Below are 17,442 nucleotides of genomic sequence, written 5' to 3'. Positions count from 1 at the left end.
CTAGTGACGATCACGCAGTCGGAGAGGATCCGAGTGTTGTTTGATAACTTCAATACAACGGGTGCCTCGAGATCCTTGTCGAGCACCTTATGCTATTCGATGGAATCCACGGCGGTGTTCAGTCGCAGATTTTCCTTATTTATACCGTTCGCGATGATTTTCGTTAAGCTATGGTAACCATTCCTGAATAAGAGATTCTCGGAGCCTCCAACAAACTGCAAAAAAATACATATTCGCTCTATACTCTCCCGTACATACTGCAACCATCTGAACATCGATGGTTGTTTGTAGCTGATCAATCAGCTAAATTGATAAATCAACCACTGGTAAATCAACCAACAGGCGAGACGCAGAGACTCATCGTAATTCTCACCTTAAACTTGCTCCAGTATTTGGTGGACAAGTCGTCCAGCGTTGAACACGCGTTATCTATCACGAGAAACCTGAGATTCCAGTCCATCAGTTCCTCTTTTATGCTAGCCACAGCAGGAGGATCGTTCCTCTGCTGCAAGTGATTCTTCAGTGCGTTCTTGAGTACTCTACCCAGACTTTCAGAATTTTTTTCCAGATACTTCGTTTCGTTCTCGCAGTCTTCTAGAGTGTTATGAACGAGTTCGCATATTTCTTCTACCAAGGCCGCGTCTACCTTGACACCAGTGTTGCGCATAAACATGCCTTGGCCGTCTCGGAAGTCGATGTCGGAGATTAGGTCATTTCGGTAGCACAGTTCTCCGAGTGGGCTCTTATCGCCGTGCAAAAATTGAGCGCCACATTCTATCCAACTCTCGTTCCACGGTATCGTTCGTATTCGACCACCAACTTCACTCTGGGCTGCAAAATAAATTGTTGGTCATATCATTTTTTTCCAACTCTTGGGTTAATGCTCCGTAAACGCAGAGTTCAATACAATATTCCTTGATTTACCTTCGAGTAACAGATAGTCCTTAAAATTCGCTTCCTCCAAGGTCTTCGCGGCAGCCAATCCTGCTATACCCGCGCCTACTATCACAACTCTTGTTCTTTCCGTTATTTCGTTTCTGGTATTCAACATCCTCCCCACTTTATCCAAGCTGTTTACTACTTGCTTTAACCAACCACACGTTCTACATGATTTGAATTGTGAGTTTTTTTATTACCATTTGATTGCAGTTACGCAAATGTTTGATACATGTAAATATATATATAGATATACATATGTGTATATAATATAACTGACAAAAACAACAAGACGATAGTGGTATTAAATATTTCTCGTGATTAACGATACATATATGTATATAAATATTTAACAAAGACGTATATCCGGTGTAAATTGTGTTCCTTTAAAAAGATAAAATAAAAAAAACATAAAAAGTAATTTGCTTTTGATAAAAAGTGCATGTATAAGAAGCCATTGACCCTCGCTCGGATGTTGCAAAGCATCAAGTGAGTTAATAGTTTACCATCATCCTTTAGGAAGAGACATGCGGCTCTGGCTAGAGCTGTGACTTTAATCGCCTGAGAAAAAGCAAGCTAATCAATAATAATATCTCGCCTTGTTAGGAAAGAAAGATGAAGATTAGTTAAGTACAAATGACCGTCGATGATCGTGAACACTATATGTATATTATTTTTATGTAATGTTTCAGCCCTATACCGTTAAAGCAAACTGAGTGAATCGTGTGTGATAAAAGATATGATTTGCAAATTAACACATATTGAAGATTAGGATGATCAAACTATAGCTACGAATGAAAATCACGCACAAAGACATTACCTCAGCGTTACTTATCATTTAATCATTCGCAGAATCATTACTTAATTTTTAATTAAAAATCCTTTATCACAACTAAAACGAGTGATCGAGAAAATCTGTACTAGTCTACGCAACAGTTAGTGATTCCGAGTAAGCCTTAACAATTAATTGGTAATCAAAACGGTTCCGAATTTACCTATGGAAGTCGATTATCCTGTCTGCTTCCCTGAATCCTGTTTCAACCGCCCCGTGCACGGTCGAATAATAATGGTCGTGCGTTGCTTCTCCAGCAAATAAAACGCTCTAGAAACAATTATGATAGTTAATTCGTTGTGCAAGTACAAAATCGTCAGAAATACGTACAGGTTTGCCATCAGCTGAGAGGATCGGCTTCGCTAAATCTTTGGCTTCCACGTTTAATTTTTCAGTCGTGATACTTCTAAAGCTATAGCACCCACGGAAATGTTCATCGGTATGCCATGACGATCTACAAACAAAGAAGAACTGTCCTAGTGCTCCAACATGAACAAATATGTTGTAAATAGACAGCGGATCTTTATGCAAAATCTTTTTACATCGCTCGTAGATCGCAGTCCGGTCGTAAATTATTACCTAATCATTTTATCAAATCGTGGGATATTGTGTGTCTTATCTAGAAACGTTTTCAACAAAAGCCATAATCCCTCGGACACTTCGTCGTCGGAGAGCGTCTCCATGTGTCTCGCGTACTTGCCGGAAATCCAGGTGGATAATATCCGCGACTGATAGTCTACCGCGACAAATGTAAAAACATCGCACAGCCATTCGCATTCCTAAGTCACATATCAAATTCAAATTTAATACACTCGCGGGGCAATAGCAAAACGCACACAGTTACATTAAATGCAACTTTACTTGTCCGTGAGACTCGAGAAACTCTTTCTTGTCCTCCTTGGACCATATTAAACCAAAGCCAGCGCAATCCTCTGACCACCATCTGTGCGGGAATTCGAGGAAGATTTTGTTCACGGTTCCAATGTTCAGACCCTAGATAATGCGTTGCGTGTTAACTTTATGATAAGTATAAAATGTAATCACGTGCTACAAACACGGGCATCAAACACTTCTAAATATTTTATTCGATTGTTTTTAGATGTATGTAGCCCCTGAATGTTTGCAACTAGCATCACAATTTTACCGTGCCTTTATCGCTTGTTGCTTGGACTCGGGCAAACTCGGCGTGAACATTGTAGCTTGCTTCTCTTTCAGAACTCCAAGAGAAGGAGTGAATATAACGTGAGATGCCGTGTACTTTGCGCCATCCTTTGTCTTCACAATTATATTGTTACTGGATGTATAATCAACGTTACAAACGTCCTTATTAAACTCTACTTTCTCCTTTATGGGCAATATGTGTTTCGTGTTCGACAGCCTCTGTGTAAAAATCAGTAAAATATACAAAGTGTCTTTTCTATAGACAGAATCTTTAACGTATTAACGTATAATCATAATGTATTAACGTGTCTACAAATCATAAGAATTATCCGCCGTCCAAGGGTTGATCTCAAGACATTCGCGTTCAGAGATAATTGAAATCGCTTAAAATAAGACGTACAGATAACAAATCGAACAGCGTTTTGTAGCCGTGGTATTTCCAATTAAGCACAGCATCTCCCTCGCACGTCCAATACTCTGTAATCCCCTTTGCAGAAACGTCGAACCAGGAATCGCTGCATTGAATCGAATTATCAAATTTTTGCATCCAGTCCAAAAGCTGCTCGGCCCTATCTCGTGTAGTAAATGGATTCTCCTCAAAATTTTTATAAAACCTGGAACGAAAAAGTGCTCTCATTAATTGAATCGCATTTAAATTACAAATAAACCCTGACATCATTTCTGTTTTTACGCGATAAAAATGTTCGGGATATTTCGAAATAATTTATCTCTGAAACATTGAATTGTAAATTTTGGGGAGCTTCTAATTTCGTAGTTGATTGAACGCAGAATTACGCAGATTCTGAATTCTGGCGGCAAAACCAGCACGCGTTGAGTCATCGACCTTGATGTAAATAGTGGTGGGGAAACTATAGTAAATGTGTTACAACTGGATTGTCGAGTGAATTAAAGATGTTGGCGTGTATACGCGTGTCATGAAGCTCGCAGCTTCTCAGAACATACAGAGCATTTTGCATAACTCTTCGCGGTGTTCTTCTATCGCATTGTTAACTGTACATACACGAAAATATATTTCTAATTATACCGCGGACGCAGCGTAGCTGCAAAGAGGGATAGTGTCAAAACACATCTTCTTCTCCCACCGATTTTTTATCATGTTTGCCAAAAGGTAAGACCCCGTCTTAAGTCCTGATCGAATATGTACCAAGAAAAATACAATTCAAAGATGGATTAACTGTCCTCGTAAGAGTAGATAAGAATCTCTCTTAAAAACACAGATAAGAGTGTGTTTGTAATATTGATATACAATTTTCAGCAATTTTGATCCAGAACTAGAAAAATTGAGGAACGAAGTTGATGGTCCACCGAATTTGGACACCGTTGCATTAAGTATCCAAAGGGCCACTTGCCGAATCCATGCATCCTATTTGTTCGAACAGGTTGGGCGACCAACATTGCAGAAATTATGCTTGTTGCTGAGTTCTACTGCCACAGGAAAGGCGTATTGTGGCTGGCAGGAATTTGCAACGCACATGGGTCTGACCATGGAGCAAATACGTGTATGCATCGGTGCCATGTTAACGCGTTTAGTTGGAAATGTGGTTCGGGTGTTGTCTAATGGCCTGTTTCCTCGCAGTGCATAGATTATGACTTCAAAGGCCAGCAGGACCCTACTTATTACGTACTGTTAGCGTATGTGCAAGATGTTGGAGCAACTATAGACAAAATTTTGAGTGCCTTGCAGCAAATGCGTCGATTCGATGTGATCAATCGGATAAAAGACAACATTTCCGACTTGCTGGATGCTATTCAACAGGAAACTCCAGTTTCTGGTACTTCAATTATTATCTCCGAAGTATAAACCTTTTCACGTTCGCCGAATGATTGGAAAAATATTATATTTGTGCAGATTCTACTATACTGATGACTAAAAGCATTCCAAGGGCTCCTATGGTTTTGACTCCACTGGAAAGTACACAAGAAATGCAAACTAGAGCTCTCGACTCTAAACAAGTTTCTCAAAACCAGACGAAAAAGGTATAAAGAGAATTCAGTGAGTTCGAGTGCAGATAAAAACGTTGGATTTTTTGTTGGCAGAATAAACAGTTGTATGGATGTAGAGTTATGTTAACGTTTGCAGAAGATGGTCTAGAAACAGCACAATATATATCTAAAGTGTTTAGATCTCATGAGGCTAAGATCGGAGTACTGATTCTTCAAGAACATGCAAACCATGTGTACAGTAGAGCATCACAGTTTATAGACGATTGTTTCTATCAAGTGAGGTGACTCTGTTTATCTATAGCTCGAATACTTGTTAAGTTACTCATTGTCTTTAATTCTATCCAGGTGAAGTTTATCGTACCGATACTAACCAAAGGATATCTGGAAAGAATACACAGCGATACAAAGATATACAGCGATGATCAAAGTATATTAGATAGCAAATATATCAAATATATATACTCCTTAATGACATTAGACTACATGAGATATGGATGCGTCAATTTTCGTGTGAGGTGTGCTCTTCAGTGCTCTTTACCTTTATACATTGATATATTATTGCAGATATAATGAATATATTTCTTTTTAGATGTATAGTACCTGATAAAGAAATTCATACGCTTCTTACTGCAAATTTGCATCCCACTTTCCAAGCATGGTTTAAAGAGAGCAGCATCGATACATTCATCAATAACATTCTCTTACAAAAACGTTCAAAATGAAGCTTTACTTACTGTTTTATAAAATATTCCCCGTACGAACTTGCGTTGTTTATTTCCTCCGTTATATTCTCAGATATATCATGATATATCTTGAATGTCTCAGAGGTCTCTTCCTGCGGTATTATTGTACCCTTAGCGGTAACAAAGACGTGTGCGTCGATATCGTTAAAGCATCTCGACGAATCCAGCAAGTTTTCCTGCGACGCAAGATTAAAAACAACATTTCCCTTCTCGCCGTGAACCCATTGTGCTCCTAATTCCACAACATTGTCAGCTGGCAAAAACAATAATTTACAGTTAATCAAAGATGTATGCAACCTTGTCAGCTTAAAATTATTGAAAAATATTTTTGCTATCTCTTTTAGGGAAATAATAATACAACAACTATTTAGACTGTGGATTTCTATGCAAAATAAAAGCTTTCTGCATTCATTACAAACTTCTGGAACTGATTTTTATAAAATTACAAGCTCGCAATTTTAAATAATAAAAAAACAAACGTATTTATTTACAGTTGAGAAGTTCGTCGTAAAAATCTCGATCTATTTTAGTAATTATTTATACATAGAGAAAAATGTCATAAATACGTAATTTAACTTACAAAATTCTACAGTGTGTATTCTGCCACCGATTCGATTTTTCCCTTCCAAAATTGTTATGTTTTCTAAGCCCTTCTCCAACAATCTAGCCGCCGCGGCAATTCCAGCAGCCCCGGCACCGATAATAATAATTTTAGGTCCGTTAATCATTGTTCGTCTTGATGTTTCCCAACAAAGGAAGAGACTGTGGAAAGTTTTCGTCGTTCGGTCGATGTTCACGCATAAAGTCCTTATAAATAATGTTTGTACAACAAGAAATACGCAGATAACCGTATCGTGATCATCGTACTACGTGACTACGTGACTACGACACGAGACGTACTATGTAATAAGCATGCATGTATTGCACTATTGTTATATCACCTATCACCCAATCAGACGATTGGATATATACGTATTACATAGCGTTCGGAAGCTTACAGAGATACAATTTATCGGTGTTTCTAACTTTGTATCTATTATCATATTTATCTACAATTCGTTTTGATGATTTACAGATATTTTATTTTTCTTTAGTTCACGTTCGTTCGATTCGTGCGAGTATATATTGTTCGAAACCACGCAAATCTCTTAGAAAATACTAGAAGCTAATGTAAATTTCAATTACAAGTATATTTTCTAATTCCTCTTTTTTATGATACTTAAAAGCTGTTAATCATCTGACAATAACAAATTTTAAATTAATAATGTAACTCGACTCGAATAATTTCATTCGATTCACTGTGCCATCGACCAGCCATCGACACAGACGAGAATATATCTCGACTCGAACAATTGTTCGATTTATCGAGGGTTATCGTGTATCGAGTGAAATGTAATAAAAATATTTGCAAGCCGAATTGTCAATTTTTATATTGAATAATTTGTAAATATATGTACAGAGAGTGATGCGCGCACTCGATGAATTAGGCTCGACATAATGTAATGTTCTGGAGTAAATTACGGTGCAGGGTTAGGTAAAGGTAAGGTACTTATTATATTATCCATTATTTGAATATATCGTCGGCTGCGAAATATTTCAACAATATTCGTAACAATGTCACAAGAAAGAGGTCTTATTTATTTGATTTACGTTGCATCAACTGCATGGTCATTATATAGAGCGAAGGGGGTGGGTTCTGAGTTCTGAATCACCTTGGGCACCATAACAGTTTTAATCTTTTCCAATGACCTGAATGACAAGACTGCATTATTAAAAATATTTTCAGAGGTATTCGTATTCGTAAATAGTCGTTATTGAGCCACAGCAAGCCATGTCGCAAGAAAGAGATGAGGTGCTTCGAAAGGTTAGTTTTTCGATTGAACACATTTTCGGGTATAAATCACGTATAAATGAACAGCTGTTGAACTAAATTCTAATTTATTTTGCCATGCAGAAGTATAGAAGAGAGAAAGGGCGGGAGGGTAGCCCTGTGGAAGAAGATGACTATGTTCCCTACGTACCGGTTAAGGAACGCAAGAAGCAGCGACTGACTAAACTCGGTAAGCTTGGGCAGCTAAAAGACGAAGCTGCTGCTGGCTTCATTGGAAAAAGTAGCAGTGAAAATGAGAGAGACGATGCAGACGACGACGATGGACAAGTATGGGGGAGAAAGTCAAATATCTCCTTATTGGACCAGCATACGGAGTTAAAGAAACTGGCGGAAGGTATATATTTACTAACAAAATCGTGTTTAAATATAAATTAATTGATCAATGAAATATTTAGCCAAGAAAGAGAGTGCTATGGAAAAGCAATTGAAGGAGGAGGAGAAGATCTTGGAGAGTGTAGCCGAAAACAAGGCTTTGATGGGTGTAGCTGAATTGGCAAAGGGTATTCAGTACGAAGATCCTATAAAAACCAGTTGGAGACCACCTAGAACGGTGTTAGCTTTTGGCGAATTGAGACACGAGAGGCTCAGAAGGAAGCTCAGAATTCTGGTGGAAGGGGACGATGTTCCACCGCCTCTCAAAAGTTTTAAGGAGATGAAATTCCATAGGGGGATCCTGAATGGTTTGGAACAGAAGGGCATTGTCAAACCCACACCCATTCAAGTCCAAGGGATACCTACGGTGTTAGTATCTACTCTACAAGCATCGATATTTCTTTCTCGATTTGGTAGAATGCTATTCTAATTCTATTTTCCAAACATTGTAGATTATCTGGTCGCGATATGATCGGTATTGCGTTCACTGGTAGCGGAAAGACATTGGTATTTGTATTACCAATTATAATGTTCTGTTTGGAGCAGGAAGTAGCCATGCCGTTCATAAGAAATGAGGGGCCATACGGTGAATATCTTTGTATTCTGATCACTGAATGAGAAAGTTTGATTATTTGTGCTCACTTTTGTCTTATAGGCCTTATCATCTGTCCGTCACGAGAATTAGCGAAACAAACCTACGATATTATTAGACACTATACAAACAGTTTACGCCAAACTAGCTGTCCCGAAATCCGCAGTTGCCTGGCAATTGGCGGCGTGCCTGTTTCCGAGTCCTTAGAAGTTATTAATAAGTACGTGAATTGTTAATACCCGAGCGATTTCTCGGTTGTATTTTGTAATAATGCAACTGTGTTGATTGCAGGGGCGTACATATCATGGTAGCCACTCCTGGACGCTTGATGGACATGCTGGACAAGAAAATGGTGAAATTGAGCGTGTGTCGTTACCTGTGCATGGATGAAGCAGATCGCATGATCGATATGGGTTTCGAGGAAGACGTGCGAACGATTTTCTCGTTCTTCAGGGTAATTGTATTTTGCAATGCGATATTTGTAGAGGTGTGAAGAACACAAGAATATCGGGCTACACACCTCTAGATATTTACAATAATTTTCTTTGGCCATATGTTAAAAAATTGCATACTTTTAGGGTCAAAGACAAACTTTACTCTTCTCCGCCACCATGCCAAAGAAGATTCAAAATTTTGCTCGCTCCGCTCTGGTAAAACCCGTGACGATCAACGTGGGTCGTGCCGGTGCAGCGTCAATGAACGTGATCCAGGAGGTGGAATATGTTAAACAAGAAGCTAAAATTGTGTATTTGCTGGAGTGCTTGCAGAAGACTACACCACCAGTATTAATATTTGCGGAAAAGAAACAAGACGTGGACGCTATTCATGAATATTTATTGCTGAAGGGTGTCGAGGCGGTGGCAATACACGGTGGAAAAGGTATGGGGATTGCTGAAAGGCGACATTAAGGGGGTATTCTTATTTCGTGCGGAGTCAGTAGAAAAATGTCTCTGTTATAGATCAAGAAGAGAGATCGCGGTCCGTGGAAGCTTTCCGCGGTGGTCGAAAAGATGTGCTGGTTGCGACGGATGTTGCATCTAAGGGTCTCGACTTCGCCGATGTGCAGCATGTAATCAATTACGATATGCCCGACGACGTGGAAAATTATGGTACGTTATTATACGTACCCGGTGTATGTGGAAAAAAATTATATCTTAATTAACGATCTTTACGTTATGGTGATTACAGTGCATAGGATCGGAAGAACTGGTCGTTCTGGGCGTACAGGAATAGCGACTACTTTTATAAATAAGGCGAACGACGAGTCTGTGTTGCTGGATTTGAAGCATTTACTCATGGAGGCGAAACAAAAGGTTCCACCCTTCCTGTTGGAGCTCTGTTCCGAGAACGAGAAGTACCTCAACTTGGGAGGTAGGTTTCTTCGATTACTTTTGCAATTAATCAATTGATTGTTCATTGATAAATCGTGTTATGTTTTAGACGAACGTGGCTGCAGTTACTGCGGTGGTCTCGGTCACAGAATCACGGAGTGTCCAAAGCTGGAGGCAATCCAAAACAAACAGGCGTCGAACATTGGACGCCGGGATTATTTGGCTAGCAATGCGGCTGACTATTAAATTTTAAAAATTAATTTGTAATTGTAAGTTTGTACATAGTTTTTATGCGAATAAAATGTATATTACGCTATTTACACGCGGTTGCAATTTTTTTTTAATGTTTCGCAAGCGATGCGTTTATGTTTCCGGCATCGATACGAGTTTGACAGTAGAACAGGAAGGGAATTTCTCAGTGAATTCTGAAGATGCAGGTGAGAGAGGATGATGAAGAGCTGGAGAGGCTGAAGGAGAAGAAGGAGGACGAGATGGCGAACCGTCGACGAATGTTGTTGAAGAAGAGTGACATAAAGCAGCGGTTGCGTCGACAACACATCGAGCGGAGGATTGCAACGGAAGCAGAAGAGCTGCAGCGTGCCAAAGAGGCCTTTGACTTGAAGTTACGTCGGATGGAACGGGACGAGAAACTTGCTGAAGAGTTGGCGCTTCGCAAACGTAAATTCCCGAATCAACACGCGGTTTACGGGACTCGTCAAAATGACGAGTTCTAATATCTTTAATTTACGATTATTGAGATTGTGAAAAAAATTTGTTTCCTCGCACAGATCACGAGCAACAGGAGTCTTTCCGAAAGCTGAAGGAAAGGAACACTCGCCGGATAGTTCCCGATCTCGTCATTCAGGATTTAGAAGCAAAGCTGACTGAAGAGAAACGAAAGGACGCAACGCGTTTACAATCGTCCGATACCTTTCTACGTCGCGACGAGGAGGATTTGGAGCACCTGCTGAAGAAGAAGTTGAATTACAGAAGAGAACTGCAGAACCAGCAGATCAACAATCGTCGCAGGCAACGTGAATTGGAGGAAGAGAAGCATAGAGAACGCAAGATCATGGAAGAGGCCGGGGAAACTTTACACCAGGAGGAAGTGGAGGCGGAGAAGCAGAAGATGGAGAAAGCTGCATTGCAGCAAGCCGAGAGGGACGCTTTCCTGAAGGCCAGACAGATCTGGAAGAGCAAGCGCAAGGAAGTTCTGAAGAAGGAGCACGATGAAATCGAGAAGATCATCGCCGAAAAGGAGACTCTGCAGAAGAAGGAAGCCGAGCAGAAGACTGATACTCAATCAGGGAAGGAAGCAATGGCGCAGAAGGTGGGGAAGCAGATCCTGGACGCGGAATTTAAGAAACTGGAGCGTGAGAGAATCTGTCGGGATTTGTTCCTAGCTGAGAGAGATAGTGAACTGGCTAACGAGGTGATTAGGCTGGCGTTGGAGAAGAAACGAATGGCAAAAGAGCTTATGCAGGATATGGTAATGTCTACGGAAACGTTGTTCAATCTGTGGATCGTGAAATGTTGCCACCTGCATTGAGGAACGCAGTTCTAATTGTAAGATAAAATAATTATAGGTGAGAAGTCGGGTGATTGCAGCTGAGAGAAAAGCAAAGGACGACGCGATCGACGCAGCTTTTGCAAGGTACCTTGTCGAGGAACGGAGGAAGCTTGAAATAGAGGAGAGGAAGAAGGAAGAAAAGCGTCGAGAAGAAAGTATACTTAATTTACACACTTACTTTCGCGTGTAAACTATAAAAAAACATCGTTCTTAGAATAATCATCTTGCAGTTCTCAAGTACGGAAACGAGCTGAGAGAAACTATAACGAAGAACAGACTGCGATTCGAAGAAGAAACCGCAGGTAGGCGGATCAAGGTTGAAGCAGCAAGACAAGATGGCAAGGGGATACGCGGGGACAGCGAAGTTTGCGCAAAAGCAAGAGTAAAATGTTTTTCGGAGAGTGCTTTGAACAAGGTATAGGAATACACGATCCTCTGAAAGATACTCAGACTATTTCTACGTCTATTTATTGGTATACAGTTATATGCAATGGTGCGCGAACGGCGTCGCCCTCGCGGTTTTCGTGGCTCTCGTTATTTGTACAAAGTCCGTGTAAAAATACAGCAGCCCCATCTTATATAAGATACAAGTACGTAATAAATAAACTGCGGGTGTTCATGCAAATCCGTGTGACAAGCCGGGCTCGCATAAGAACTTGAGAAAATAATCGGCTCGCTTAACTCTTAGTTGGTTTGACAACAATGAGATTAACGTCGATGATTTGAAAGGGAACTAATCTTTTAACTAGGGCTTTTGCTATTTGAATTATTCATTATAACCCGAAATTCGGATTGACATCCGGATCCGACTATAACGAAAGAACGCGAGAATTATGAAATTGCAAATTACAACAATACCAACTAAGGGTTAAATCGAAATTGAAATCGCGTACAGATTTTGCAGATTTTTCACGGTGATAGTATACGGTATGGATGCATAACACCCGCAGTCCAGTGATAAATTAACAGTCGCGCCTCGGGCGTGTTCAACTAGAGAAAAATCGGATGGGAACCGGTCGAGTGTCTCCGTTCCGCCGATCAGATTTTTCTTGGCAGTCGGGGAAGCGTTCTCTGGGGATCCTTCGCGCTACAACCGCCGCTTCCGATCCCAGGAACCCTCCCGAATCACGAATACATCCCATTCACACTGGCTTCGCTAGCGGGGAACGGTTTTTCGGAGCAGCGAAATAAACGAGCACCCGAGTGGTCGGAGGGATATAACTATAAAATGTATGAACGTTAGTTTTATTTCCTCGGTGAACTGGCTAGTCGCCATGGTCGCTCTCCAATTAATTAACCGAGGAAAATGGACGCCCAATGCATAAAGATCCGCAGTCCGGTTATCACTGAGATCGTGGAAAAGAAAATGATATCTGATCGTTTCCTCGTGGATCTCCTACGCGATTTACGATAAAAACGGATATGCTGGGGGAGTCAAGTATTATAATCTACACCTAACGTTGGGATCTGCATGTCTTCGAGCGGCTCTGGCCTATTATACAGCTGCTTATTATTGCAGCGGACTAAATAATCGTCTACCTAACAGCTCTCCCGGGTGGGGGGTAACAATTGAACAACAAGGGTGTCAGGCGACATGGCCACTGGCGCAGAACCGGCGAAGTCTCCCGGAATGTAACACAGATCGGTCTTAAAAGTAAAATCACATTTCCTTACACAACCCATTCGCCTACGTTGACTCGCGCGTTAATTGCTTATCGACACATATTCTCTCTTTCCTCTCTCGCTCTCTCGCTCTGTCTTTCAATTTATTTCTAAAGATTTCTGACGAAACAAGGGGTAGAAATTGAACGGGACAGAACGTCCGCGGCCCGTTCGAGAGAGTATTTCTAACTAACTGCTTAGACGGTATTAGGCCAATGGGTCAATTAAGTGGTGGCCACGCGCGCGCGGCCGCTATACGTGTAATTAGTAAACTCGCGTAACAGTAAAATCACATATCCTTACGGCTTAAGTACACGCACACGCACGTATGTATAGACACAAGCGGACTCTGTGTTTGCTCGTTTCGCATCGCGGCAGCCGGCTCTAGTCGGAGATGAGCAAACGAGCAGGGTCGAGACGAAGACCGAGTGATTTTTCCGTGGCAGTATTTGTCCGGGATTCTCGCGATTATCGGAGAAACGGTCCGCCCACCCCCGTCTTCTAATTAACCGTTCGAGTGCCAGATTAGCGGGATTTAAACACGCTGTACGTACGTAACACTCAAACGATTTCGCATCCCAGCGGCGGCTTTGACATTGTTGCGAATGCTACCGCCAATGGGAGCGTCTGTCGCGATTCAAAGCGAATCTGGACTTCCACCGTTTTTTGGAATCGCAATAGTCGCGGGATAATGATCGAGAAGTGGCAGAAGAGTATCTCAGACGTGGGCCGGATAGATTCGGAATGGCGTTGAGTATTTCGTCTACGACGGGGATTCCCGAAGCGATCTGCGACAGAGAGGAACTTAAAACTCGTGGACTGCGCTCTTGAAGTTTCGTTTTTTACACTTAAAGCGGCGGGGAATGTCTCGCGGATGAAAGAATCCGTTTGACCGAGTATCGACTAATAGCACCGCGATTGAGTGTCTAGCTAATTGATCTACACACGATCCGACGGGGGCAAATGAAACTCACGGAAAGCTAGTGGAGCGTGTCGTTCGTCGAACTCGTATTCTTTATACAGTCTCAAAAATATAAATAGCTCGACGAGCTTCCATTCACGTCGTCGACACCATCATCATCGTCGTCGTCATCGTCATCATGATCAACATCATCATCATCATTATCATCATCATATCGTCAACATCATCGTCATCACTTATGCACTGGAAAATGCAAACGATCCGGCAAGGTTTACACCGCAATGTTAGGATTTGCCGGCTAAATAGGAACCATGAGAATAGTACGTTAGATCAACAGCAAGCGCAGGCAACCCGCCATACTTGGACGCAACGATGCAGCGGCGTAGCTACCACGCAAGACCATAAACAGAGGTTCTAAACAGAATTCTTTTAACATCTCGACCATTGCAAATCGCTCCTCGATTTAAGTTTACTTTTCCTTTTAGCCATCTTCAAAATTAGTTCGGGAAATTTTTCAGAGGATGAAGTTACTGATTATGGTCCAGCCGCCTCGCTATCGTCACTTCCAAGTATACAGACACGTTCGAGGACCTCTGCCTGCGGACATCCTGTCTCTCTGACGACTATCGTCGCCAGGAAAGCAAAGTGTTCTCCTCTCCGACTGCGAGATCCCTTTTATCCGAGTTTCGAAGAGCGGTGTACGATAATAGGCACGATACAGCGATAGTTTACAAGTGTCTTTTATAGTCCTGAAAATACGACGGTATCTCGCGCTAGAAATTACTGTACAGTGTTCCCTCCGTAACGTCTCTCTCCTTAGAACGATCAGTTAGACGTTCAGGAGAAACAGAAACAATTTGATCTGCTTTCTAACGCGACATTATAAAGGAAACGCTGTAATTCATTTCTCGTTACGATCTTACAGCTACAGAGTGTCCCAAAATCACGACGCAAACCGAAAGCAAGAGATTCCCAAGGGAATTGATATTATTTCTCGAATAACCTAGGTCTAGTATAGCGATTTCTGGACTGCGAATCTTTGTGCAAAATTTTCTACACCGATTGCAGGAAATGGCAACTAAATGATTAATTCTTGTTTTACTAATTTCAAACGATAGGAAATAACACTAAATTTATAAGAATTCACTTACGGAAAATAATAGAATAAAGCATCTATCATATCGAAAATTACATGTCGCGTCACTTTTGTAACGCAACATTTGCCAGATAATGTATTGATGTTCTCCAAATTGTCTTGTCACCGTTCTATACTGTCAAATGCATAAAGTCCGCAGTGCAGTGAAACTGTCGGCACACTCTGCGCGAGATCTAACGCGTTCGTCAGCTTCTCCTCGCGCGTAGTCTTTCGATTTTTAAAAGTTGAATTTGGCCCCTTTTCTTTGGAAGAAGAAAACTTGGCTTGGGTCTCGTGTGAAACTAGCACTGGCGCGCGGTGTTACGAGGTGCATTCTTCCATTAAAAAAAAAACGTGTACTATGTTCTACGGTACCGTCATCGTCCACACGACACGTATACGTACTGACGCGCGTACACATTACCCTAGGAAGACGTGAAGAAGAGCGAAAGCGTACGCAATACGTGTAAATACGCGCGCGGCGGCTGCGTTTCGCGTTACACATACCCGTAGAAAAATAAATTCCAGCACGGTAGAACTGAAAAAGCTCGTTTCGGGGCTTTCGCGTTTCTCTTTTGTCCTAGTCGTCGGAATAAAAACGTGCGGCAGCCGCGCACCAACTAACAACCACGATTTTTCCTCGTTGGCGTCGCGCGCTTGGTCCGGTTTGATTCAATAAGAAACAAAACGGTAGAGCGACGCAAACGAGGGAGAATCGTGCATCGAAAACGAGCCGTGCTTTTCCGTTACTCGATCTCGCCGACAACCAACGTTTTAATTGCATTTTGATTCTCTGTGGTCTTTGCTATGGAGGTTGGAAATTGTATTTTTAAGTCTCACGCCTTAATTTAGGTTGAAGAGTAAGAACGACCCCCTACCGTATCATACCCGTTGTCAGCGAGATCAAGGCAAAACTCCAAAATGGAATCGGACGGGATTCCTCGGAACCAAGGCTTGAAACGGTTCCGAAAATAATTGTTTAAAACTGTTATACAACGATTCTGATTGAGACGGTTGCGAAGAACTTTTGTCCAGAGTAGCTGTTACGAAGGACTGCAATCTCCAACTATTATCTCAAACGATTCTTTCTTTTCCAATGGGTGAAGTACAATCTAAATGCTTAAAATGCACATTTTAAGGGATGCTATCTCGAAATGCATAGAGGGAAGCTTCTACAAAAATATGGCAATCAAAATTTCTTCTAAACGAGCCCCTTTCACATTTCAATGAACAATGACACTACCTATGGGATGATAACAGTTGGACATTTCGGTTCTCCGTAGCAGTCGTTCGGAGTAAAGGTTCTTCGGGGCCGTCTCACGAATCGGAATCGCCGTGATAACAGTTTCGAAGCCCCGCTCGGAACAGCATGGTCTGGGGACGGTGTCACGTGTCCGAGAACAGGAACTCGCTCTCGGACAGCAGCACCTCCAGGTCGGATGGGACAGTGTGCAGGTCAGAATTGGCCGGCTCAGGTAAATCACCCGCACCGTTTCCGATTCCTGTAGGTGCTATTTGTCTGGCCCTGCCTATTCTGACCCTGTCCTTCTTCTTGGCAGTCCTGAGCAGCACGCCGGCCCTCGGCAGCTTCGATCTGCCGTTCGGGTGGCTCGCGTTCGCCGGTTGGGCAGGCACTTGAGCTACCTTGTCTGACTTCTTCAGCTTCACGCTGAACCTGAACGGCGGCTTGTACACCACCTGCAGCTTCGCCCTCTCCTTTCTCGCAGCGTTAGCAGACGAAGGCTTCGGTTCCCTGGCCTCCGGAGGTCTTCGCGAGACATTCACTTGTCTGGTGACTGGTAGCCTAATCCCTGCGCTGGTCAGACCCACCGGAGTCGATTTGCTCTTCGGCAGACCCGTGCCGGTTGTTCTAATCGTCTCTGGTCTACACTGCGATGAAGCCAGCAGCCAGGATCGAACCTTGCTCTTCGGATCCGCGTTTGGCTCAGATTCTTTCTCCGCCTGGATCGTAGAATAGTCGATCACTTCCTTTTTGTGCTGCTTCTTTCGCTTCCTCTTGTCGCTCTCCGAGTTGCTGGCCGCCGTGTTGTTCGAGGTCTGCTTCTCTCTCGTTGGGGACGTCTTCTTACGCTTGTTCTCTGGAACTACGGCTGCCGCTGTTGCTTCTGCTGATCGCTTCCTGGCGAAGTCTTCCACTGGGATTGCTGGCGCTCTCTTTGGCTGCGGCTGTTTCTTCTTCTTCAATACATCCTTTAAGCAAGACTGATGTTAGTATCTGGCTAGATAAAGCTCTTGGACTCTAGAGAGTTCTTTATACAAAATAAAAATTGTCTGTATCGATTGGAATGACTCTAATAAACTGAAGATGA

At 42.2% G+C, this 17,442-nt stretch overlaps 5 protein-coding genes across 6 annotated transcripts in view; 3 read left to right on the top strand and 2 right to left on the bottom strand.

Annotated features, from left to right (window-relative positions):
• Positions 1–75: 75 nt before the first annotated feature.
• On the bottom strand, positions 76–8,663 carry LOC143216194 (peroxisomal N(1)-acetyl-spermine/spermidine oxidase). Its single transcript, XM_076439034.1, has 12 exons — positions 8,543–8,663; positions 6,218–6,399; positions 5,629–5,890; positions 3,330–3,543; positions 2,918–3,148; positions 2,630–2,761; positions 2,348–2,547; positions 2,099–2,222; positions 1,932–2,038; positions 925–1,103; positions 374–831; positions 76–215 (listed from the first exon to the last, which is right to left on the bottom strand). The coding sequence occupies exons 1-12, from the start codon at positions 8,563–8,565 to the stop codon at positions 93–95; spliced, it is 2,235 nt and encodes a 744-aa protein (XP_076295149.1). The 5' UTR covers positions 8,566–8,663; the 3' UTR covers positions 76–92.
• On the top strand, positions 3,788–5,651 carry LOC143216208 (uncharacterized). The gene is made up of 7 exons (XM_076439063.1): positions 3,788–4,058; positions 4,206–4,449; positions 4,527–4,722; positions 4,800–4,927; positions 4,988–5,170; positions 5,240–5,409; positions 5,484–5,651. Exons 1-7 carry the CDS (start codon positions 4,045–4,047, stop codon positions 5,614–5,616), a joined length of 1,068 nt encoding a protein of 355 aa, XP_076295178.1. The 5' UTR covers positions 3,788–4,044; the 3' UTR covers positions 5,617–5,651.
• Positions 6,943–10,143, top strand: Abs (ATP-dependent RNA helicase abstrakt). Its single transcript, XM_076439045.1, has 11 exons — positions 6,943–7,177; positions 7,424–7,501; positions 7,592–7,862; positions 7,924–8,269; positions 8,353–8,486; positions 8,556–8,712; positions 8,784–8,946; positions 9,071–9,371; positions 9,452–9,601; positions 9,681–9,863; positions 9,933–10,143. Exons 2-11 carry the CDS (start codon positions 7,469–7,471, stop codon positions 10,067–10,069), a joined length of 1,875 nt encoding a protein of 624 aa, XP_076295160.1. The 5' UTR covers positions 6,943–7,177; positions 7,424–7,468; the 3' UTR covers positions 10,070–10,143.
• LOC143216203 (uncharacterized) lies at positions 9,955–15,393 on the top strand. 2 transcript variants are annotated; one of them, XM_076439057.1, is made up of 5 exons: positions 9,955–10,092; positions 10,255–10,501; positions 10,612–11,312; positions 11,410–11,548; positions 11,624–15,393. In XM_076439057.1, exons 2-5 carry the CDS (start codon positions 10,255–10,257, stop codon positions 11,812–11,814), a joined length of 1,278 nt encoding a protein of 425 aa, XP_076295172.1. In that variant the 5' UTR covers positions 9,955–10,092; the 3' UTR covers positions 11,815–15,393. The 2 variants fall into 2 exon arrangements, with proteins under 2 accessions (XP_076295172.1, XP_076295171.1); XM_076439056.1 differs by having other exon boundaries at positions 9,960–10,092; positions 10,179–10,501.
• LOC143216192 (disintegrin and metalloproteinase domain-containing protein 10) overlaps positions 11,843–17,442 on the bottom strand; it is a 77,492-nt gene continuing 71,892 nt past the window's right edge. Inside the window, exon 18 of the mRNA XM_076439032.1 lies at positions 11,843–17,323. Coding sequence (XP_076295147.1) covers positions 16,499–17,323 — 825 coding nt within the window. The 3' untranslated portion in view covers positions 11,843–16,498. The remainder of the gene's footprint in view (positions 17,324–17,442) is intronic.

This window comes from Lasioglossum baleicum, chromosome 15 (genome assembly GCF_051020765.1).
Source record: "Lasioglossum baleicum chromosome 15, iyLasBale1, whole genome shotgun sequence".
In the NCBI taxonomy this organism is placed as follows: domain Eukaryota; kingdom Metazoa; phylum Arthropoda; class Insecta; order Hymenoptera; family Halictidae; genus Lasioglossum; species Lasioglossum baleicum.
The sequence above is the reverse complement of the archived record's forward strand: the minus strand, read 5'-3'. Positions and strand labels throughout refer to the sequence as shown.

Excerpts from the sequence above, each read along its gene's own strand:
- LOC143216194 (XM_076439034.1), bottom strand. The coding sequence starts at position 8,565 with ATGATAAGGCCTATAAGACAAAA. Across the intron at positions 3,544-5,628 it reads GGGGAATATTTTATAAAACA|GTTTTATAAAAATTTTGAGG; the intron begins GTAAGTAAAGCT and ends TTTTCGTTCCAG. Across the intron at positions 216-373 it reads AATACTGGAGCAAGTTTAAG|TTTGTTGGAGGCTCCGAGAA; the intron begins GTGAGAATTACG and ends ATTTTTTTGCAG.
- LOC143216208 (XM_076439063.1), top strand. Across the intron at positions 4,450-4,526 it reads TGACCATGGAGCAAATACGT|TGCATAGATTATGACTTCAA; the intron begins GTATGCATCGGT and ends GTTTCCTCGCAG. Across the intron at positions 4,723-4,799 it reads ACAGGAAACTCCAGTTTCTG|ATTCTACTATACTGATGACT; the intron begins GTACTTCAATTA and ends ATATTTGTGCAG.
- LOC143216203 (XM_076439057.1), top strand. The coding sequence starts at position 10,255 with ATGCAGGTGAGAGAGGATGATGAAGAGCTGGAGAGGCTGAAGGAGAAG. Across the intron at positions 10,502-10,611 it reads AGAGTTGGCGCTTCGCAAAC|ATCACGAGCAACAGGAGTCT; the intron begins GTAAATTCCCGA and ends TTCCTCGCACAG. Across the intron at positions 11,549-11,623 it reads AGAAAAGCGTCGAGAAGAAA|TTCTCAAGTACGGAAACGAG; the intron begins GTATACTTAATT and ends ATCATCTTGCAG.
- Abs (XM_076439045.1), top strand. The coding sequence starts at position 7,469 with ATGTCGCAAGAAAGAGATGAGGTGCTTCGAAAG. Across the intron at positions 8,270-8,352 it reads GTCCAAGGGATACCTACGGT|ATTATCTGGTCGCGATATGA; the intron begins GTTAGTATCTAC and ends CAAACATTGTAG. Across the intron at positions 8,947-9,070 it reads CGATTTTCTCGTTCTTCAGG|GGTCAAAGACAAACTTTACT; the intron begins GTAATTGTATTT and ends GCATACTTTTAG.